Here is a 25,449-nt window from a genome sequence, read left to right as displayed (position 1 = left end):
GTACTGTATACCGATACTCTATGGCTGACTGGGATAGCTTCTGTACATTTATATCTGATTTATCTCTGCATTCCATGTTTAAAAAGGATGTGTCCTCTATAGTATCAGACCTGACCGAATGGTTAATTGTAGGCATAGACCGATTCATACCATCTAAAAAATTCCAACAAAAACCTACCAGGCAGCCATGGTTATCCACAGAATGTGCTGCTGCCATCACACACAGAAATCACTTTTTCCATAGCTACCAACATAATAGATGCACTGAGACTAAAGCTGCTTTCAGGACCGCCAGCAACCACTGTAAAAGAGTAATAAAAAATGCAAGAGAGCTATATGCCCAGTCTGTTAAATCCAAAGTAGCTGAGCAGCGGTTTGGTTTAGCAATTAACAATTAGGATGCTGAACAGAAGTGTACGTTCTATCCCAACCATTATCAACGGACCAGAGGTCCTCTCGTCAGCTTCAGACAAGGCCAAACTATTTGCCAAGAACTTTGCAACTAATTCTACCCTATGCGATGAAGACCATCAACTACCCATATTTCCTCCTATAACACAGAACATGCTAGGTAACATACACATATCTGTGCATGAGGTTGCCAAGCTAATCAAGAACCTTGATTCCAGTAAAGCTACTGGCCCTGACGGCATCGCAATTATAGCGTTAAAAAAGCTTCAACCAGAACTTGCTCCCATACTTACGAAACTGTTTAAACATTGTCTTAAGGAGAAGTGCTTTCCAACACCCTGGAAAACTTCATCAGTATGCTCTGTATTTAAGAACTCAGGTGATAAGTCATCTCCCTCTCAATACAGACCAATAAGTCTCCTGTGTGTCATGAGTAAGTTGCTGGCATCCATATTAAATAGAGAAATAGTGAACGACCTCAGCAGAAATAACCTTCTTAGTGACACGCAATATGGTTTCCTTCTGCAAGATCTACAGCAGATGTGCTAACGGTTATATCTCATAGGATTAGTGAATCTCTTGACAAAGGCTTCCTTTCCAGGGAAATTGCTCTTGACATATCAAAGGCCTTAGACAAGGTATGGCATAAAGGCCTACTTCACAAGGTTTCCAGCTACGGTATAACTGGAAATATTCTCTCTATCATTAAATCATTTCTCTCTGATAGGCTCATAAGAGTAGTGGTTGATGGACAAAAACCAGAGGCCTGCAGTATTAATGCTGGAGTCCCTCAAGGGTCCATCCTGGGCCCAACTCTCTTCCTGATCTACATCAATGATCTCCCTAAACACATACTTAAATCATTTGTTGACATCTATGCTGATGACACGACTGGCAACACATCAAAGGCTGTAAATGACAAAGCCCTCTCTGATTCTCTCTCCTCTGATCTCGAACGAGTGGTTCAGTGCGGAAGACATGGCTGGTTACTTTTAATGCATCTAAAACCAAACTCCTATCTTTACATCATCAACGCTCTGATCCCCATCTGGCATTAATTGAAATGAATGGCTCTCGTCTAGGAAAAGCCCCATGTTTTGACAAGCTTCTGGGTTTGTCCTTTACTCCTGATCTGAAATGGAACACGTACATCAAGTCTGTTGCCAAGGTCGCTGGAAAGATAGTCGGGTCCTTCTACCGCTCCAGAAGATATCTCACTACTGATGCAATTCTCTATCTGTATAAAAGCCAAGTACGCCCAAGGATGGAGTACTGCTGCCATATCTGGGCAGGAGCTGCTAAAAACAGCCTATCCTGCCTTGACAGAGTACAAAATAGACTTCGTGGCTTAGTGGGGGATGTCCTTTTCTCTACCCTGCAACCTCTCTCCCACAGAAGAGACGTTGCAAGCCTATCTTTGTTTTATCGTTATTTTCATGGCAGGTGCTCGTCTGAACTCCAATCTCTGGTTCCCCCCTCATCAATCTTTTACAAAAACACCCGTCTAGCTGAATCCACTGTCAAAAACTTTCCCCACTCTTTATCTATGCCTAAATCAAAACGTGGATTCCATGAACAAAGCTTCTTTCTTAGAACTGCATGCCTGTGGAACTCTGTTCCGTCTGCCTGCTTCCCTCCTGACTACAACTTGGATGTCTTCAAGTCCAACGTAGACAAATTCCTGATGAACCACCCCCTTAAGTAGACACTTTAAATATCCACACTAACGTACAGTACTTACAATAACCCTTATCCTTGAGTGGCTTCCGGGCCTTGATAAGTGGTGACCACCTTGTAAAAAAAAAAAAAGAAAAAGAAAGATGCATTGAACTATAAAAAGTATATGAGGTTCAGGTATCTGATTAGAGTGGTAGTTCTGGAATGGAAACGAATGTTGTTTTTACATTCCAGACTGGTTGAAGATTGCCACAATGAAGGTAAAATCCAATTATCTTAAGCAAGTATCCAGAGTGAAAAGCAATGTTCCTTTGCAAAAGTAGAACTAATCCCATATTTTTGGTAAAGTCTGTAGAAACATTGTCTTTTTATATGGTATACATATATATGCATATAAATATGTGTGTGTGTGTGTGTGTGTATACACATACATATAGCAGAAAGCGCTGAGAAGGAGTTTACTAATGAAGGAAAAAGCAAACTCCAAAAACAAATAAAAATATAGCTATTTATATCTTAATCCCAACCAAATGAAAAAGCTCAATACATTCACTGACGATAGTAGAGCTTACGATAAATAATAGTAAAAACAAAGCTCTCATCACTTTTCATTTTCATCCAGCCAAAATGGAAGCAATATTTTGGCTGTCTTCAAATTTTTAAACTCCAATTTCTGACGTTTTGTTTTCAACTTGGACAACTGAGGCGAGCATCTGCTGTTGTTCATTTACCTGCAACCGATAACATCCATTACACTGGACTTTTTCTCTATATATGGTTGGTTGCTTTTTGTCTTAATGTTGAACTTTGAATGATCTGTCTGCATGAACTACTTTGCATATTTATATTCTTTTGTTTTTTAAGTTTTGTGACTAAAACCCATAAAACTTTTAGTTTCATCCTATGCAGTAACCAGCAAATACAGAGAAATGCTAATATTTAGTGTGACTACCTGATTATTTTGCTAATAGTTTTTCCTCTGATGAGAATAATTAGCATTCTTTGAAACTCCGTGGATTAAGGATTACCTAGCACACCAGTTTTGAAGTATTCTGCTGAATAATAAAAACTTTTTTCTAAACATCTACTTTACAGCCCTGTTTTTACTATTATATATATATATATATATATATATATATATATATATATATATATATATATATATATATATATACAAGATAGTTGCAGGGAAGCTATGCAGGGAGTTGAGCAGCAAGAGGTCTGTTTACGTTACACTTGAACTTCTGCATGTCAGTACAGTTGGGAAAGCAGGAAACCGGAAGAGAATTCCAAAGTCTAGCAGTTCTGGGGAAGAAGCTATTAGAGTTAAAGGCTTTCTTACATTTAGGGATTTCTACTGTGTAGGGGTGGGATTTTGTTGTTTGTCGGGTTTGTCGGGGGTATTTTCGTCGAGGGAGCACACGTGCTTGTAGTTCGTCAGTGCATTCTCCATTAAAATACTTGTAAAACAGGCAGAGTGATTCAACATTTCGTCAATGGGACAGGGGCTGAAGCTTTGATGACAGTTCGGGACCTATCAAGTTGGCGACTCTCTTTTGAACCCTATCCAGGAGTGAGAGATAAGTAGCAGATGCACCAGTCCAAATATGACAGCAGCAATCCATGCATGAGCGAATGGTGGGTTTGCAGAGGTACAGGATACTTTCAGGTGCAAGTAACTTTTTGGCATGGTAGAGAGAGCCCACCTTCTTTGCAGCAGCCTTAGCAATGATCTCAATGTATCTATTCCAACTCATATTTCCTGTGAACGTTAAGCCAAGGAGCTTGAACGAAGTGCTCTCAGGTAAAATATCTCTAGCCATTGCTGTTGGTGCTTGGAAAGGTTTCATATAATTATTAAAAGAAACGAGCTTTGTCTTGGCAGCGTTGAACGTTACCATCCATTTTTGACCCCATTCCACTACAGACTGAATGTCTTCCTCTAGAGTTTCCACGATTACCTTAGATATGTGCTCATCAGTTTTACATAAGCGCCTGCTATAGAGTCTGGTTTCATCGGCAAATATACCCATCTCAGAGACAATTTTATCAGGTAAGTCATTTATGAATACCAGAAACAACAAATATCCAAGGATTGATCCCTGAGGTACACCCGCATTTATATAAAAATTTTTGGATGTACGCTCATCGAGGGCAACCTGGATTCTTCTCTCATTTAAGAAGGATTTAATTATGCTAAGCATTCGTCTACTAATACCATAGGATTTTATTTTCATGAGAAGACCATCGTGCCATACCCTGTCAAAAATCTTAGATATATCTAGGGTTTCTGCCCTCTCCTCCTCTGCCTTATCTACTGCTTGGTATAAACGTTCAGAGATTACAGTTAGAATATCTGCAGTAGAACGGGCTTGCCTAAATCTATATTGGTGGTCTGACAGAAGTTTAGCAGCTGTAAGGTGATAGACTAGAGCTTGATTAATTAAGGATTTTTGGCGAAAAGAGGGAGGAGGCTAATTGGGCAATAATTTAATGGGTCAGTTTTTTCGCCAGAGTTTTTATAAACTAGTACCACAGAAGCAGTTTTCTATCAGCAAGGAAAGCACGATTCGTTAAGGCATTTGGTAAAGAGTTTAGAGAGCAACCGCAGCAGAGCATTTTTTTAATAGCACAGCTGGGATGAGATCACGTTCACATGCTTTTGAGGTGTCTAGGTTTTTATGATATCATGTACTTGAGAAACGGTGATTTTCAGATAATCTAGTGTGGTTTCTGTCCGCAGAGGAAAATCAGGGAGGGAATGGCTTGCTGGGTCCAAGGTAGAGTTTGAGGCAAACTGACGGGCAAGCATGTTAGCTTTCTCAATTGCTGTGCAAACAATCTCGTGATTATTTGATAGTGAGGGTATTGTCGATTGCTCATTATTTACTACACTATTGTAAATTTCCCAAAATCACAAGTTCCTAATTTCTGCGCTTCAATGCGTTTCATGGTGGTTTCAGTATATTCACTCTTAGCTATTGCTAATATTTCTAGCTTCTATATACTTTTGTCTGTTTGTACCAGATAAATCTATGGCATGCGTGTTACCTCTGAGCAATGGCAGCTGCACAAGTAGAAGTAAACCATTGGGGAGAGTGGGGTTTGCATAAAAAGGGTGATAGTCTGCGTTGCTGTCATGTGATTGTCAACCATAAACTAATAGGGTGTCGCTGTTTTAACCTTTCATTTGTTCTTTCCTTTTTTTGTTGTTACACGACCGACCCTTTTAAGCACGCACACATGCTAACCAAGTAAGTTACGATTTTATCTACACTTTACTAAGATGTTAATTATGTTTGTTTTTCTGTTATAAAGTTCCAAGTAAAGGTCGATGCATGTGTATTGGTTCCGGTGACCCTCATTATAAAACATACGATAACCAATGGATTCACTTCATGGGGATTTGCAAATATACTTTGACACAAAGTACCATCAAGCCATATTTTGCTGTTGAAGTCAAGAACGAACACCGGTATAAAAATAAGAAAGTTTCCTTTACCCGAATGGTTGATGTGAAGCTTAAAAACGTTACTATTCGATTAAACAAAGACAGAACAATAGAGGTAAGTGATTTTGAATTCGAATTAAACCCTAAAATTATTTTACAAGAGTCATTCCAAAAGTAAAGCCTCCTATCTTTTTGATTCAATTTTTTTATTCTGATTAGATTAGAGGGGATTTCAAATTGCGTTATTATGTTAACTGAATTTCATCTCTCTCTTGCAAATGTTGACGGTGTGACATTCTAAGAGAGCAACCCCCTGTCATTAAGTGGGTCAGAGGTAGAGATATGTCTTCTATATTATATACATATACTTTTTTTTATTGGAAACCATTTCAAAGGATTGCAATAAAAAAATAATATATAATATCATTCGGTACGAACCCGACAATGGAAGACCAGATAGGAACAAAAAGTTGGATTAAGACCAAAAAATCCAACCTTGATTGTCCTCTGGGGCGCGTCGTGCAGTGGATAGAGGCGTTGAATCTCTGTTATTCCAAGTGAGCCTTGTCTGAAGATAGTGGTTTTAATCCTATCCAAAACAGGCCAGAGGTTTACTTGGCTCAACATGTGGGGAGAAAACAACTACGGAAGGCAGTAATTACTGGATATACAGTTACAAGACTCGTTCCTATCTCGTCACGGTTAATCACCTGAAGAAGGCCAGAGGATGAGTTGGCCGAAACGTGGCAAAACGACAACAACTGCATAGACGAGGATAAAGGTTGCTCGTTTTAATGGTACCATTCCCGTTTTCGCATCTCTCCAACATTTTGAGTTAAAATGACAAAACAGGGCTGTGGAATGGTTGATGTTAAATTTGAAACAGTTAGAATTCAGTTAAAAAGAAAATTGTAAAGTCCTAGTAAATGAAAGAAAATTCCTGTTGACAAGAAAGTTTTTGCGGTTTTTAACTTTTCAATTCACATGAACATATTTTGGTGTCAATAAAAATGTTTTGATCGATATAAGCACCATTAGAATAACCACGCTAATGCAAAACAAGTGTATTTATATAACAAAAATATGCATCAAGTGCGCTTGAAAGCCAAATCACAACGTAATATTAAGGAAAATAAACAATATTTTACTTGTTTGAAATGTATAATTTTAATATATTTCGGAGCTAAACTCCATCCTCAGTATTTTGTTTTCTCCAACTTTTTTTTCTCTTTTTCTTTCTTGCCATGTTGTAAAGTTGGAGAAAGAAAGTCTGTTTGTAAAGATCTGCGCGTTGTTTTCAGCAGTTGTTGGTTGGTTGGTTGTTTTTGTTTTACGGCATATCAACCATTTTTGGGTTATTTAATGCTGAATCCAAAGATTTCAAAGAAAACTTTTTTTAATAGAATACGTTTGTTTTCCCGTCGGTTTCTATTTAACCCATAGTTGGGACCCTAACAGGTACTACCACTCCAGGTCAGAGTGGTAATTAAAGGGTGGCTCCACACTCCCCAATGCCCACAAGCTGGGGCCTCACCACTGGATATAGTTTAAGGTCATATCCAGGACACCCATTGAGGGACTTTTAGCCTCCGCAGGGGGGCAGTCGGCGTATTCTAATGCCACACCGACAGGGCTTTTCAGCAGTTGTATTTTGAAATGTTAGAACTGCGTTGGCAACATGAGATTAACGTCAATTAACAAACTGATAATGGATTTTCTTCTTTCTTTATTAATTATTGTATTCTCTAATGATATCACTTAAGAAACCTTTTTTTTTTTTCTTTTTTGTTTTTTTTTATTACATTTTCACCCCAAACAAGGCACATTGCCACTTTGGTGTAGGGGGCTACTATCAGGAGCAACATCTACTGGGGTACTATGTAGGGATTTGGGCAGCTAGATATCGGTTCACGTTACACTTGAACTTCTGCACGTCAGTACAGAGGGAAAGCAGGGACCTGGAATGGAATTCCAAAGTCTAGCGGTTCTGGGGAAGAAACTACTGGAGTAGAAAGATCTTTTACATCTAGGGATCTCTACTGATTGGGGGTGAGACTTAGCTGCCTGTCGGGTTTGTCGAGGGTGTTTACGTCGTGGGGGCACAAGTTCTTGCAGTTCGTCAGAGCATTCTCCATTAAAATACTTGTAGAACAGGCAGAGGGATGCAACGTTTCGTCGATGGGAAAGAGGCTGAAGCTTAGATGCCAGTTCAGGGCCTATCAGATTGGTGACTCTCTTTTGAACCTTGTCTAGGAGCGAGAGACTAGTAGCAGATGCACCAGCCCAAATATGACAACAATCCTCCATACATGGGTGAATGGTGGCCTTATAGAGGTACAGGATACTTTCGGGTGTTAGTAGTTTTCTAGCACGGTAGAGAGAGCCTACCTTCTTTGCAGCGGCCCTGGCAATGCTTTCAATGTAATTGTTCCAACTCATGTTTCCTGTGAACTTTAGGCCGAGGAAAGATGTACTCTCAGATAAAGTGTCGTTGGCCATTTTTATTGGTGGTAGAGAAGGTTTCTTTTTGTTATCTGTAGTTTTTACAATTTTGTTTCTTTTACTAAAACCTAGTTTTACTAATTTAACAAGAAACACCAATAAGACTTGTTTGCTGTTATAACAAAAATTCTAACGGAACATGATTTTTTTCTTTCCTCTCTAGATAAACGGGGAGAATGTGTTTCCTCGGTCACATTAACAGGGTTTTCCACTACTTACTCTGTCAAAACAACAGCGGCTTCATAGGGAACGAACGTTTCAAAGTCCATAGGGAACGGACACACACACAGACAAAGTGACTTTTATATAATAGTAGAGATAAGATAATTGTTTGACTTAAAGTTTAAAATGCAAAAGTCAAGTATCATGGTTTAATTATGCTCTAAACGGAAGCAGGCGTTTCGAACGCGCCACTGTCTTATCAAAGAACCTATTGTTTTAATTGTTTGTTTTACTAAAACCATAGTTTTTCTAATTTATTAAGAAGCACCAACGAGATTTGTTTACTGTTATAATCTGAATTCTAACGGGACATGATTTTGTTTTTTATTATTTCCTCTCCAGATAAACGGGGAAAATATGTTTTGTTCAATCATATTAAGAGTTTTCGAGTGTTTCGGGGTCCATAGGGAATGAACTCACATACACACAGATACACACACACAGACAAATTGCCTGCTGTTCGTAGTACATCGACTCTGATGATAACGTTTTCGTTTTGCATCTCATCTATGAATACGGAGGTGGCTCTTGAACAGTGAGGACATCGGAGGGCAGTTGTTGTTATCGCTGCTAAGGTTGCACTGCGGTGTCTCTCTCTGGCAGTAATGCCTCTTAAAAATCGGCAGCAACTTTATGAACTGAGCCTCGACATTTTAGTCTGTCCATGGCATAACCCTCCAGGTCTTTCGATTTGATGGAGATTGGCTTTGACCGAAATCAGCCTTAATGTCGTGTGTGATCGTCTAGTGGTCCAGTCTATTAAATGATATGTTCATATGCCTGTTATGTATGGTACATGTATTTTTCAACATACCTTCTGCGTCTTGGATCTTGGTCCATCTGGAATCATCTCGTCTTGGAGGGGAGACTTGGTACCTGGTTTGGAAAAAGATTCAATCACTCCAAGACAAGAAATTGGTTTTATAGTTTATTTCACTTTCCAGATGTCTCGCAGAAGATGGAAAGTGAATCTGGCTTGTGTGGTTCTGTTCTACACACGTCAGCGTCCCCCCTCCCTTCTAAGTCTAAACCAAATCTCCACGATTCAGCTAACCTGATCACATGACTCACACGCAATCCAATCAGCTGATCCTGACTTCAATATAATTTACACACCTCCCTCCCTCTCTCTCTCTCTCTCTCTGTCTTGATCAATTCTCCAATACAGTGTCCACGTCTCGAAACCATATAAGAGGGAAGGAAAAAGCATGGCATGTTAGACCATCAGTTTTGTAGATAGGTAGATGTTGTCCTGTGCCTTTTATATGTAAATAGAAATATGTGTAACTAAATAAGATAACTAATTCGTTTCTAACGACTTCTATGACTGAGAAGTTGAGGGGTGTATGTTGTGATTATGGATTATCTCCTCCTTGATAATCCAAATTACAAAAAATGTACGTTTCCGCTTGTCAAGCAGACGAGTAGTAGGATTCCTAATTGAATTCAAGATTACTAGAATGAATCTCTCGCCTTGTTTTCATTACAGATATATTGTGCCTTTATATATATATATATATATATATATATATATATATATATATATATATAATGTATGTATATATATATAGAGAGAGAGAGAGAAGAAGAGAGAGAGAGAGGAGAGAGAGAGAGGGGTGTAACTAAATAAGATATGTAATTCGCCTTCTAACATTACATCCATTGTTTTCTTTCTTCACCAGGTGAACGAAGAGGTTGTGTCTGTTCCATACACAAAAAACAAGTTTTCCATTGCTTACTCTGGTTTCTGGGTTTGTGTCACAACACCATGGGGTCTAGAAGTGAAGTTTGACTTTAAAAGCCGAGTTAAAGTGTGTGTACCGAAAGCGACATTTGGCGGCAATCTAACTGGAATCTGCGGTGACTGCGACGGGAAAAGGAATGATTATCGAACTAAAGAAGGAGTTGATGTATCAGGTGCTAAAAATAAATATTCAAAGATTGGAACAAGTTATCTTGTACCGGATGACAGCGACAAACCTTCAAAGAAGTAAGGATAATCTTTTTATGTTTTTACTATGAAGTAATCTTTATGATAGCTTTTTCTCATTGTCTGGTTTGATTATTTCATTATCTTGTCGTTTGAGTCATTTTCCATTACAGAGACAATCATCAATTAACGTAAAGTTTCTTTATAGAAATAAGTAGCTGGCCTGTAGCCGGGCGTTACCTAGAAAAGAAATTTTTTATAGCAATTACTAGCTGACCCTTGGCCGGGCGTTACCTGGGAAATACTTTCTTTATAGAAATAACTAGCTGACCTAAAGAGTTTCTTTATAGAAATAAATAGCAGAACTGTGGCCGGGTATTACTTGGAAAAGAGTCTCTCTATATAAAAAACACAATAACACTTATATTGTATCACTGTGAAATCTGTTAATTGCTATTATTTAACAGAAGTGTACATATTGCCGGATAACGATAGGTCGGAATAGCTAGTTCAATATACATGTTTAGTGAGTCTTTCTACAATACTAAATATTGTATTGTATCTATATGCATATAGTCTAGGAAGTTTTTTTTTTAACTTTTAAAACGATATAAAAACTTATTTCTATATTTTTTTATCATTCATTGGAAAACTATTTAGTCAGTATTTCATTTAATTGCCTGCAATCGCTGCATCAATTTGCTTTTTCGAATTCATAATAGTCCTAATGTTATTTAAAAGATCATCATATGTCTACCATGAAACAGGTTTAGGAGTTTAAAAACAACACAATATATGAAATCATGGCTCCCCGTCAGTGTTGATCAACACCACCTCCCTTAATCACAAAAAACAAAAAAAGTGTTCTAGACATTGGATTTAGTTTTCTGTTCAAGATCAATTTGGCTAATCAATTTGGCTATAAGATTCGTACTTATCTCCAAATTCAAAATGGATATATTTTTAATTTACCAGTGTTGTATTTATCCGATTCGGATTAATCTAATATATTACTTTATATATATATATATATATATATATATATATATATATATATATATATATATATATATGTATATATATATATATATATATATATATATATATAATTACTAACTATAAAAAAAACTCCAACAAAGTCAAGGGAGATAACTTTAAGAAAATCATACACAAGGAAATGAAAAAATTAGGCCTAAAAGCAGACGTATCAGCTAACATAAAAATAACAAACTTCCTGGTCGTCACGTTTAATTTAGATAAAAACACATATGAACCCTACTTAAAGATAACGCTACTCCAATATACGTAAACCCTAAGTCCAATCACCCACCATCAATTATAAAACAGATTCCTAACTCGATCGTAAGTAGACTCAGTAATAACTTAAGCAGTGAAAATGCATTTAACAGGTCAACCAATATCTATGAAACAGCCCTAAAAGATAGTGGATACAAAATATCGATATCAAATATAAGCAACAAAACACCAATAACTATAATAAAATTAAAAATGGAAGAAAAAGAACTATAATTTGGTATACGGCCCATTACAATCAAATGTTAAAAACAAAACTTGGCAAGAAATTTCTAGATCTTATTGAAAAACACTTTCCCGCAACCAACCCCTTACACAAAATTTTCAATAAAAATACCTTAAAGTTATCCTACAGCTGCTGCGATAATATAAAGATGATATTTAAAGCACATAATAGTAAAATATTCAATAAAATCAATGTAAACAACAACAAAATAAAAAATGCAGACACCATGACAAAAAAAACTAACACTAGCAGAAATAATAATAATAACAATAATTTTAATAATAATAATAATAATAATAATAATAATAATAATAATAATAATAAACCAACCCCGGACAAGAACAACCATACTAGAAATAAAAGTACTAATAACGAACAAGATAAATGCAATTGTAGACACCGCACACTTTGCCCACTTCAAAATAAATGTCTAACCAAAAGCCAGGCCACAATATTTGTGAAAGAAAACCCGAATAACAAGAAATATTACGTAGGTATGACTTCCTTAGATTTCAAAACTCGATATTATGACCACAAAAGTACATTCAATGATAAAAAAAACACCGTATGAAAACACCGCTAGCAAATAAATACTGGAAACTCAAGGAAAGCGGACATTCGCCGGTAGTCGAATGAAAAATAATAAGACAAGCTACCACGTGTAGAGACCTAGACAACCCATGTAGATTATGCCTTCATGAAAAATTTGCCATCCTGTGCTTTAAAGAACCCCAACATCTATTATCTGTAGAAGAGAAATAGCGAATAACTGTGTTCACAAGATAAAATTTACTCTAGGATAGCGATGCAAAATAGTTTTAAAACTAAAAAAAAACAATAGAAAATAAACAAATAAATAAATAAATAAAATAAACATGAATATACATAAACGATCACACACACACACATATATATACATACATATATATATATATATATATATATATATATATATATATATTTATATATATATATATATATATATAAAAACTAACATTAAAAAAACCCTAAACTACATTTAAAACAGGTCAAGAAACTAGATATAGACCACACACAAAGGAACATGTCAACCAGAGGTCAAATAGGCCTTTGTCCGATAGGTGCATGTTCATTGGCTGATAGGAAGGGCGCGGTGGATACTATAAGCTGATTGGCTAACTAAAATCTCAATAGAAGTTGCGTATATAAAAACGACAGAAAACCACAAAATTCGCGCATAAGCATGAAGAGTCCTAGAGTTGATGAAACGCGGAATATTCAGTGTAGCTTAATCGCCATATATACTATATATTTTATAACTCAGTATATATATATATATATATATATATATATATATATATATATAAGAACAAGTAGTTAAGAAAACATGTTAAAGAACACTTTGAAAGAATTAAAAAATTTAATTTTAAAAAGGAAGCACAAAATAAGTGGATAGTCCTTCATCCGCCGAGTTTCGAATAAATACTTTCCTTCTCGTCAGAGGGTAGGATTTAGCAAAATGCGGGATCGGGTTTTGCTTGCAAAAGTATTTAATGAAACTACAAGTAAGTCATAGATCTTACTTGGTAACAAATGGTGAAGCAGAGGGAATAGGGTGAAGAAAAGGGTTATTTCACGGGAATGAATAGTCTGGTGAAGTGTAAAATATTCAATAATATATATATGTATATATATATATATATATATATATATATATATATATATATATGGGAGCTAGAATCCTCAATATATATGGAATGCGTTGCGTTGGTTTTAAACATCACCAATGTACACGTAGTGTGTTTAATGGCATATATGTATATATATATATATATATATATATATATATATATTTATTCAATAATATATATATGTATATATCTAAAGTCGATCGTAAGAGTTGGTCAGTGTATTTATTGGTTTGACAAAAACATCTGAAAATGTACCTTAGTGACTCTTTGTTATTTATGAATTGAGAATAGGAAAGATTTTGTTAAGTATTTGTATGTAATAGCCAGTTTAGGACGGTGTAGTAACAGAATTTTTGGAATGTGTACATTTCCTTCCGTTGACAACTGGTAGTGGTGGTAGTACTAAATATTTAGAGAGAAAATAGGAAGTCCTTCCTCTAAAAATGTTGCAATTGTGATGGTGTTCGTAGAATACAATGTAGCATTTTATTATCACGGTTGAATGGTTCTAAAATGCTGTTCGAAAGCTGCATATGATAGTGGTTATTAGCCTAGGTGTACTGAATTTGTATGTGGATTCTGTTGTTGCAAACTTATGATACTTTGGTCCAGAGGGGTTCCTGCAGTACTGCAGTATGGAGACAAGCTTAAATACGCTGGGGGAATACCGGGCCATGATAGCTAGTCTAAGATACATTTTTAGTGAATTTCCTTAATTTTTACGTTATTCTTATTTTCCAGGTGCGAAGTTAGTGACATCGATATAGATTGCAAAACGCCAGACGCAAAGCGATGTGACTTAATTATAGATGAGATATTCGCGAAATGCCGGGACAATTTGCCAAAAGATGTAGTAGCAGGGCAACTGAAGTCGTGCAAAATCGATATGTGTGCTTATGATGGCAGTCCTGAAAAAAACACCGTCTTTTGCCGAGCCATGGAAGCATTCATACAATTATGTGAAGATAAGGGACTTTCCGTCCAATGGAGAACGAAAGCGAAATGCCGTAAGTTTCATCTATTATGTAAACAGTTGTTTTGGGATTACGTATTTTTTATGGAAATCGCTCCAGACAAGGCATGAATACACTTGATGTAATAAGCTAAAAAATAGTACTTCAAGGTCAAAAACTTGCAAACGATAAGTGTTAGATGGAATAGCAGTTAGTGGTGCGTGTGTATATGCATGTAATTAACTATAAGCTTAAAAATAAAAAGATCATCCACAAAATAGGTATTTTCTTGATCAGCGTTGCGCTGGATGAATAATACCTAAAATGAAATAACAAGTTCATTCGCCAAGGATCAATAAAGTGTTGCAATAGTGCGATGGATGCCGCCTTAATTTAATTTAGAAGTTTTCAGTAATGCTCCAGAGACCACAATAGAAAAGAGAAAAACAGATAGAAAGATAGAATGTGTAACAATATCATTATTCAGATCTTTTCAACAAAATTTTCATCCACATCTATTTAACAATATCTTTATCCAGATCTGTTTAACAATATCTTCATACAGATCTTTCTTAAATATTTTTATCCAGATCTTTTTAACAATATCATTATCCAGATCTTTTTAACAATATCATTATCTCTATTTTTTCACAAAATCATTATCTCTATTTTTTCACAAAATCATTATCTATATTTTTTAACAGTATAATTATCTATATTTTTTAACAATATAATTATCTATATTTTAAAACAATATAATTATCTATATTTTTAACAATATCATTATCTATATTTTTAACAGTATAATTATCTATATTTTTTAACAGTATAATTATCTATATTTTAAAACAATATCAGTATCTATATTTTTACAATATCATTATCAATATTTTTAACAATATTATTATCTATATTTTTAACAGTATTATTATCTATATTTTTTAACAATAGTGTTATCTATGTTTTTAACAATATCAGTGTCTATATTTTAACAATATTATTATCTATATTTTTAACAATATCAGTATCTATATATTTAACAGTATAATTATCTATATTTCTTAACAATATCATTATCTATCTTTTGTAACAATATTATTATCTATATTTTTTAGCAATATCATTATATATATTTTTAACAATATTATTATCTATATATTTTTTAAAAATCATTATCTATATTTTTTTAACAATATCATTATTTATATTTTTAACAATATTATTATCTATATTTTAACAGTATAATTATCTATATTTTTAACCATATAATTATCTATATTTTTAACAATATCATTATCTATATTTGTTAACAATATAATATTCTACATTTTTAACAATATTATTATCTACATTTTTAACAATATTATTATCTATATTTTTTAACAATATTATTATCTATATTTTTTAACGAAAGCATTATCTATATTTTTTAACAATATAATGATCTATATCTTTAGCAATGTAATTATCTATATTTTTTAACAATACCATTATTTATATTTTTAACAATATCATTACAAATATCTTTAACAAACACATTATCTATATTTTTTAACAATATAATTATCTATATGTTTAAATAATATCATTATCTATATTTGTAACGATATAATTATCTATATTTGAAACAATATTATTTTCTATATTTTTTGACAATATAATTATCTGTATTTTTAACGATATAATTTTCTATGTTTTTAACAATACCATTATGTATATATTTTAACAATATAATTATCTACATTTTTCAACAATATCAGTGTCTGTATTTTTAACAATATTATAATCTATATTTTGTAACAATATTATTATCTATATTTTTTTAACAATTTTATTATCAAAGTTTTTAAAAATATCATTATCTATATTTTTAACAATATTATTATCTATATTTTTAACAATATTATTATCTATATTTTTAACAATATTATTATCTATATTTGTAAATATTATTATCTATATTTGTAACAATATCATTATCTATATTTTAAAATAAATAATTATTTATATATTTAAAAATATTATTATCTATAGTTTTCCACAATATAATTAATATATTCCTTAACAAAATTGCTATCTATATTTTTAACATCATTATCTTTTTATTTTTTAACAGTAATATTATCTATATTGTTTAACAATATTATTATCTCTATTATTAACAAAAACATTATCAATATTTTAACAATATTATTATTTATATTTAAAAAAATATTATTATCTATATTTTTTACAATATCATTATCTATATTTTTTAACAATATTATTTTCTATATTTTTTAACAATATCATTACCTATATTTTTATCAATACCATCATCTATATTTTTATCAATATCATCATCTATATTTTTATCAATATCATAATCTATATTTTTAACAATATCATTATCTATATTTTTTACCAATATCATAATCTATATTTTTATTAATATCATCATCTATATTTTTACCAATATCATAATCTATATTTTTATCAATATCATCATCTATATTTTTAGCAATATCATTATCTATATTTTTTAAGAATATAAGTTTGATTTTTTTATCAATATCATTATTCAGTTTGATATACGTACGTGACTTGCAGAAATCTCCACACAAAAAGTGACCGGCTAATGGTCTAGTTTATCATCACATAATTGATCTTTTTTTCTAATTTTCGCATATTATGCGCCTGAAGGATCGTTCTTTCAGATGGTACCCGTTCAAACCTGTCTGATGCAGCTGACGAAAGTTTTTAACGGATATCCGAACACACACAAACACACAAACACACAAACACACAAACCGACGTTTGATATTTATATATTTGATAACCTCTGATGTCACTAAGTTGTTTTTAAAATCTAATTTTACTTTTACAGCTGCCAAATGCGAAAAGAATAAAGAATATAAATACAATGCCTCGGTGTGCCAACCATCTTGTGCTAATCGTAAACCAAACTGTACTGGGACTGAAGAGGGCTGCGTGTGCAAAAAGGGATACCTGCTCAGCGGTGAAGGTTGTGTTAAATCGAATAAATGTGGTTGTGTATACCAAGGTGGCTACATGCAAGTAAGTACTGTTATTAAAAAAATAATTAATAAATAATAAAGCAAGAAAACAAACAAAAAAAAGATGTAAACAATTGTTAGGTAATCGCCGGGCAACGCCGGGTAGACACATTTAATTGTCTGTTATCTATCTATCTATCTATCTATCTATCTATCTATCTAATTGTCTGTCTATCTATCTATCTATCTATCTAAATGTCTATCTATCTATCTATCTATTTATCTATCTGTCTATCTAATTGTCTATCTATCTATCTATCTATCTAATTGTCTATCTATCTATCTATCTATCTATCTAATTGTCTATCTATCTATCTATTTATCTATCTATCTATCTAATTGTCTATCTATCTAATTGTCTATCTATCTATCTAATTGTCTATCTATCTATCTATCTAATTGTCTATCTATCTATCTATTTATCTATCTATCTATCTATCTATCTAATTGTCTATCTATCTATCTAATTGTCTATCTATCTAATTGTCTATCTATCTATCTATCTATCTATCTATCTAATTGTCTATCTATCTATCTAATTGTCTATCTATCTATCTATCTATCTATCTAATTGTCTATCTATCTATCTTTCTATCTATCTATCTATCTATCTATCAATCTATCTATCTATCTAATTGTCTATCTATCTAATTGTCTATCTATCTATCTATCTATCTATCAATCTATCTATCTATCTAATTGTCTATCTATCTATCTATCTATCTATCTATATAATTGTCTCTCTATCTATCTGTCTGTCTAATTGTCTGTCTATCTATCTATCTATCAATCTATCTATCTATCTGTCTGTCTATCTATCTATCTGTCTGTCTATCTATCTATCTATCTATCTATCTGCCTATCTATCTATCTAGCTAGCTAGCTAGCTAACAGAATAAACAACAAAGATTAAATCGTGGAAAACAATAAGCTAAGTGAGGATGCAGGTGTAGAAGGGGCCAAAGGGTCATGTTGTGATATGCATCAAACTGGTGAATTACACCAGAACTATGCGAGCGGAGGCCGGACGTGACGTGTCAGGTGTTCCTTTTTAAGCAATTTTAGTTGAGTTGGAGCCTGGACGCCGAACGAGTAAGATAGGTTAAGAGTGTCTCCACATGAGGAAGATTACTGTCTCCATTAGAGAACCCACAAACCAAAGATCGTCGGTCATTCCATTTTTTTGCTGTAGGGTTTAACTCGGTAAAAAAAAAAAAAAATTATTGACATGACGATGCAACGAATTGTTTTTTCATATAGTTCCTTCAACACCCACCCCCCGTCTCATTCAAAACTTATAATACTTTGAAAAAAAAAAAAACAGTACATTTTCCGACTATAATTACCACGCCAAATAGAGTGAAACGATAAAAGTGTCGCTCTAAGAAAACAATATTTCATTTTTATTTTCAAACTTTGATTGAAAAAATCAATTCGGGTGGCTTGATTATGTAGTAGAGCTGACATCTATTCAATGTAGCCGCCTTCATCGCCTCGATTCAGGTCCGGAATTGGAAGCATACTTTTTCCACGAGCGCCGGCGGAAACACCGCGAATTCTCGGCGAATACTCGGCAGATGGCAGCGTTATGGCTGGTTTTGGTGTTGTAAGAGGTCATGTTGGCGATATCCACAATGTATGACCAAACGAAGTAGTCCAATTGGTTCAGGTTGGGGGAGGAGGGCACCAACAAGAGAAGAAGTACGACTTCGAAGATGTGAGGTGGCGTGATGTTGCCCTCGTTTGAAACCAAGCCAAAAACCATAACCGTTGCCGGAAACTTCGTTTAGCTGTTCCCTCATTCGTTGAACCGTCCAGTTGTCATAACTTGGATCGGTAGAGAGCATAAAGCAGCTATGGCTCTTGGAATTTGTACACAACTGGCTAATTTGTAGAAGGTTCTGCGACAAAATAGAAAACCGGTTTTCATTAAACGGAAATGGAATCATATCTTTTCTAGGGCGACAATTTTATCGTTTTATCCTATATTTTCTATTAAGTCATAAATTTTTGTTTATAATCTTATTGATTATTTTTTTTTTACTTTACTGCTTGTAGTTGGGAGAAAGACGTTTGACTTCTGATTGCCGTACCTTGCTTGTCTGTGGTTCGGGCGGAAAAGTGACGGAGAAGCCTGCCAAACCTTGTGGAAAAAATTCAGAATGCAAACTGGAAGACGGAAAATACCAATGTGTTTGTAAGAAAGGATTCGTGAAGAAAAACAAGAAGTGCATTCCTGAAGGTAACATGTTCTTCTTCTCCGCATTCAAAAATATGAAATGCGTTTTGACTTCAATTCCGAAAAAAAGAAACTTTAACGTAAAATAAAATAAATGCGAACTTTAAATTAAAACGCAGAATAAAATAAAGAAACGGCAAAAAGACCAACCTCAAATTAAAATCTTCAGCTGTATAATCTATTAGGTATTTATTTTTGACACAAAAATATATTTTAAAAAATTAAAGAAGAAAAGATCTAGTTACCTACACCGGATTAATTTGGCTAACCTATTCATATCATAAAAAATGTCTTTCTTTACACCCCCCTCTCTCTCTCTCTCTCTCTCTCTCTCTCTCTCTATATATATATATATATATATATATATATATATATATATATATACTGCAAACACTTGTACCTCCCCGATGTAATTACCCCCGACAAACCCGACAAGCTACTAAGTCTCATCCCTTTACAGTAGAGATCACTAGGTGCAAGAAAGCCTTTTACTCCAATAGTTTCTTCCCCAGAACTACGGGTCTTTGGGACTCCCTTCCGGGATTCTGCTTTCCCAACTGCAACGATATGCAGAAGTTCAAGTGTAATGTCAATAAACATCTTTCTACTCATCTCCCTTCATAATGACCCCGCTAATTAAGTCCCTGATAGTAGCCCCCTGCATTAAAGTGGCACTGTGCCTTGTTTGGGGTGAAAATTGAATAATATATATATATATATATATATATATATATATATATATATAATAAGAAACGCGAACTTTAAATTAAAACGCATCTATTTTGCCCTTAACTCATCAGAAGAAATAGCAACAATCAATCCACTAAAAGGAAATAAAATACGTTTGGACATGATTAAAAAACCCGAAAATTGGAAGAGAAACTGCAAATATCTTATAGTTTGCTTACATTTCGCCATTATAATCTTCGAAATAAAGTCACTAAAACTCACATATTCGTATTTAAAAAATTCCATTAATTTAGGTATATCTTGCCAGAAACGTTCTATTTAGTAATTAGTAATTTTATTATTTATAATTAATATATCATTATTTACCCAAATAATCTATTACAAATGTTTATATACCCAATCAATTTTCGGATTAAAAAAAAAAAAATTTTAATATATTTATGAACTGTTTTTTTTTTATTAATATGTTTATAAACTGTCTTTTACTCAAACAAAAAAGTTCATAAATATATTTTATTCAAGAATGGACTGTCCGTTGATTTTATGTATAATGAAGCCAAAGTTTTGGTAATAAAGCTTTAAAGGTTTAGTATTAAAGCTTAAAAAGGATCGTCGGGTTAAATAGGAACCCACTCGGCTTTGCTCGCACTTGCTATATAATGGTAAGTTGTTTTGAAGTTGTCCCAACTGTACCGAGGTCATTTGCTTTTGTGACGAGGTGGAGTGGTTTAGGTAGAAAACCATGATCCGGCGGAAGTAGAGAGAAAGCCGATAGGAAGATGACTCTATTCGTAGATCGAGTATTGTGTCCACATTTGGGTTTGCTCGTGTGCCATTAGCCTCTCCAGGGTGCAAAAATGAATATCTAATCTTTTCATTGGCTGCCAGGATCCGGTCTCTGTCACATCACCATATATCTGTGTTTGCTTTGAAAGTCCTTCAACGGAATTTTCTGCACGTGTACCCTCCCAATATAATTATCCCGGCCTAAATAACAGCAAAATCATACCCCTTCTCTGTAAAGGTTTCTCGATGCAGGAAGTTTTTTACTACAGAAGCTTCTTTTCTCGAATTGCTTACTTGAAATCTCACTCCCCACTTCTTCTCCGACCATGTAGAAATGTATATGCAATGGGAAACAATAATTTGCTGCATAACTCCCCATTTAGACTTCCCTATAAGTGTAGCCACTTGTTATGACGTGGGTAAATGGAATCCTTCATAACCGTAAAAAACATGGTAATAAATCACATCGATGGAGAGACAAAAACAATGGTTAACGGTTAACAAGGTTTATTGATTATTAACATAACGATTGCATAAAAGTATATGCATACAGATGGGAACAGATTGAATCAGAAATGTATCTGCTACGATAGTTGTATCAGAATTTTTGTAGGAATTTTTGACACCCCTAACACGAAACTGCGAATAAAATATAAAAACTCGTAATTTCTCTTTTAAAAGTGGGTTGTTTATTTTCTTTATGGATTATACTTCCAAAATAAACTATTAAAGTCGTTTTAAAAGTAATAGAAATATCTTTTTTTTTATTTTTTAAAAAACAGTAATGAATTTTACGAACTCAATATTTTTCAATTTTTAAACTTTAAAAATCTATCAAAATTTTTCTATTGATTCTATTTTTACGATATTTTCAGGGTCAATGTGAAATTTTATGCTCTTTCCAATAAACCGAATATTATATTTTAGACAAGCGTTTTTTTTTATTCCCCCCCCATTCTCAAGTCTCTATTAAAAAGTAAATAATTAATTCACTCACCAAAGTTTTATATATCACAAATTGAAGGGAAAGGGTCAATAAATAATATATTCAAATTTAAAACAAAAAAGTAGTGTTTTTTAGAAATTTACCTGTAAAGTTCGAAGTTTTAAACCTTTTTTTTTTAACCGCGTTATTTGTTTTTTCTTTTTTTTTTTAAATGAAATCTTGGATCTTTGCTCTTTTAATTGAAAAAATAATTAGGGCTTGAATTACATTTTTCGAGTAGTTATAAGCTTGGAAAGACAGAGGGTCGAATAATTCACGCCTCCCATTTTGAAATGTCTATTAAAAAGTAAATAATTAATTTACTAACCAAAGTGTTATATATCACAAATTGAAGAGAAAAGGTCAATAAATAATATATTCAACTTAAAAAAAAAGTAGTGTTTTTTAGAAATTTACCTGTAAAGTCCGAAGTTTAAAACCTTTAAAAAAAAACTCGTTGTTTTTTTGTTGTTTTTTTTTTAATGAAACCTTGGTCCTTGCTCCTTTAATTGAAAAAAAATTAGGGCTTGAATTACATTTTTGGAGGAGTTATAAGCTTGGAAAGATGGGGTTGAATTATTCACTATTTTTCACGAAATTTCTGACACACCTACTTCTACGAAGAACGATGTTCGGTCATCCATTGTCCCCATCGCAGATTCCCGCCTCTCGTCATATTCTATGTTTACATACGAGAATCGCAGGAACCATTTCACAGTTAAGGGGAAACAATTCTTCTCTGAAAATGTAGGAGTTATTTCCCTTAGATGGGATTCTTGGATTCCTTCTAATTTGTCGTCCGAACACCACTATTAGAGTCTGATTAGACAGTGGCAAAGAAAATAATCTATTTAAACTCTTTTCAATATCAACGCTCTGACCCACTGACCTGGCCCTAACTTAAATGCATGCCTCTCTTCTTATGGAATCACCATATTTTGACAAGCTTCTGAGTCTGATGTTCACCCCTGATCTGAAATGGAGCACATACATAAAATCCGTTGACAAAGTTGCTGGGAAATGGTCAGATGATTTTACTGCTCCAATATAAGATCCAAGTACGTACGAGCATAAGATGATTGGAGGGACCTATCCTGCCTTAACAGAGTCGCTCACGTGATTGTCAAATATAAAACTGAGTGTCGCTGTTGTTGCCTTTCTTTCTCTCTTTCCTTTTTACCTTTTTGTTACACGACCGACCCTTTGAAGCACGCACACATGCTAGCCAAGTAAGTTACGATTTTCTCTACATTTTACTTAGATGTAAATTATGTTTGTTTTTCTGTTATAAAGTTCCAAGTAAAGATCGATGCATGTGTATTGGTTCCGGTGACCCTCATTATAAAACATACGATAACCAATGGATCCACTTCATGGGGATTTGCAAATATACTTTGACACAAAGTACCATCAAGCCATATTTTGCTGTTGAAGTCAAGAACGAACACCGGTATAAAAATAAGAAAGTTTCCTTTACCCGAATGGTTGATGTGAAGCTTAAAAACGTTACTATTCGATTAAACAAAGACAGAACAATAGAGGTAAGTGATTTTGAATTCGAATTAAACCCTAAAATTATTTTACAAGAGTCATTCCAAAAGTAAAGCCTCCTATCTTTTTGATTCAATTTTTTTATTCCGCCTGATTAGATTAGAGGGGATTTCAAATTGCGTTATTATGTTAACTGAATTTCATCTCTCTCTTGCAGATATTGACGGTGTGACATTCTAAGAGAGCAACCCCCTGTCATTAAGTGGGTCAGAGGTAGAGATACGTCTTCTATATTATATACATATACTTTTTTTTATTGGAAACCATTTCAAAGGATTGCAATAAAAAAATAATATATAATATCATTCGGTACGAACCCGACAATGGAAGACCAGATAGGAACAAAAAGTTGGATTAAGACCAAAAAATCCAACCTTGATTGTCCTCTGGGGCGCGTCGTGCAGTGGATAGAGGCGTTGAATCTTTGTTGTTCCAAGTGAGCCTTGTCTGAAGATAGCGGCTTCAATCCTATCCAAAAGAGGCCAGAGATTTACTTGGCTCATCATGTGGTGAGAAAACAACTATGGAAGGCAGTAATTACTGGATATACAGTTATGAGGCTGAGCATTCCTATCTGGCCGCGATTAACCACCTGAAGAAGGCTAGAGGATGAGTTGGCCGAAACGTGGTGAAACAACAACGACTATGTAGATAAATAAATACATTCCTGGCAAAAATTGCATTGAGAATGGTGCTTATGTAGAAAAATGAATTCTCAAGCACAAAAGGTCACTCGTTTTAATGGTACCATTTCCGTCTTTGCATCTTTTTAACTTTTTGAGTTATAATGAGAAAACAGCTCCAGAATCGTTGATGATGAAATAGAATTCAATTAAAAAAAAAGGTGTAAAGTCATAGTAAGTGAAAGAAAATTCCTCGACGATTGTCAAGAAAGTTTTTGCGGTTTCTAACTTTTCAATCCACATGAAGATAGCTCAATTGATCGAAATAAGCACCATTAGAGTTAACACACTTTGGCTGACGCAAAACAAATGTATTTATGCAAGTAACGTAAAAAATCTCGCGTTCTGGTGGCGATGAAGTCGCTGAAGGCGTTTTTGATATCGTTCAGGTTTTGTAAGCATTTCTAACGCAGAAAGTACGCGAGATGCTTGAAAAATGATAGTCAGACAGTGAGAAGTCTGGAGAGTATGGCAGATGAGACGGAGTTTCGTAGCTCAATTTGTTCAACTTCTGCTGGGTGTTGTTGTCGAAGTTTCTGATGCCTTTCATCCATTTGTTGACAGTCGTAATGGTTTCGTTTGCATTCAAAAACTGAAATGGATGAAACCGGTCGTAGACCACCAAACAGCCAGCATAACCTTTTTTTGTGGCAACTCTGGCTTCGAGAAGTGTCATGGAGTTTCGTCGGCTTCCAATCACTGAGCTGAGCGTCGCCGGTTTTCATAAAGAACCCATTTTTGATTGCATGTCAAAACCCGATCTAGAAATGGGTGTTCTTGTTGCATAAAAGTAGGAAGTTGACACTCCATTATTTCAAAAAAGGAATATATAGCAGGGGTTATTTTAGTTTCCTTAATCCATAGATTTTCAACAATGGCTCATATCATCAGAGGAAATTAAATGCAGTTAGCGAAATGTTCAGCTGCAAATGGACGCTATTTTGCTTTTCAGCACAATTATTGAAAACAGTTTCTTGAGTGGTTGTGGATAATTATATGGAGAAAATTATACGAAAAAAGAAGTTGATACAACCTGGATAATCCATTATCAGAAGGAGTCCTATTTCGTTCGGGGTTATAAATCCAGGTGGGCAGAAAATAGG

The 25,449-nt window shown here is 33.9% G+C and overlaps 1 protein-coding gene across 1 annotated transcript in view; it reads left to right on the top strand.

Annotated features, from left to right (window-relative positions):
• LOC145245674 (zonadhesin-like) overlaps nucleotides 1–25,449 on the top strand; it is a 248,332-nt gene that overhangs the window by 60,776 nt on the left and 162,107 nt on the right. The window contains exons 7-12 of the mRNA XM_080107232.1: nucleotides 5,407–5,654; nucleotides 9,946–10,253; nucleotides 14,145–14,410; nucleotides 17,223–17,413; nucleotides 19,471–19,654; nucleotides 23,406–23,653. Of these exons, the coding sequence (XP_079963358.1) occupies nucleotides 5,407–5,654; nucleotides 9,946–10,253; nucleotides 14,145–14,410; nucleotides 17,223–17,413; nucleotides 19,471–19,654; nucleotides 23,406–23,653 (1,445 nt within the window). The remainder of the gene's footprint in view (nucleotides 1–5,406; nucleotides 5,655–9,945; nucleotides 10,254–14,144; nucleotides 14,411–17,222; nucleotides 17,414–19,470; nucleotides 19,655–23,405; nucleotides 23,654–25,449) is intronic.

The sequence above is a fragment of the Euprymna scolopes genome, chromosome 23 (assembly GCF_053919585.1).
Source record: "Euprymna scolopes isolate OS-2025 chromosome 23, ASM5391958v1, whole genome shotgun sequence".
NCBI classification, from domain to species: domain Eukaryota; kingdom Metazoa; phylum Mollusca; class Cephalopoda; order Sepiida; family Sepiolidae; genus Euprymna; species Euprymna scolopes.
This window is presented reverse-complemented; position numbering and strand designations above follow the sequence as displayed.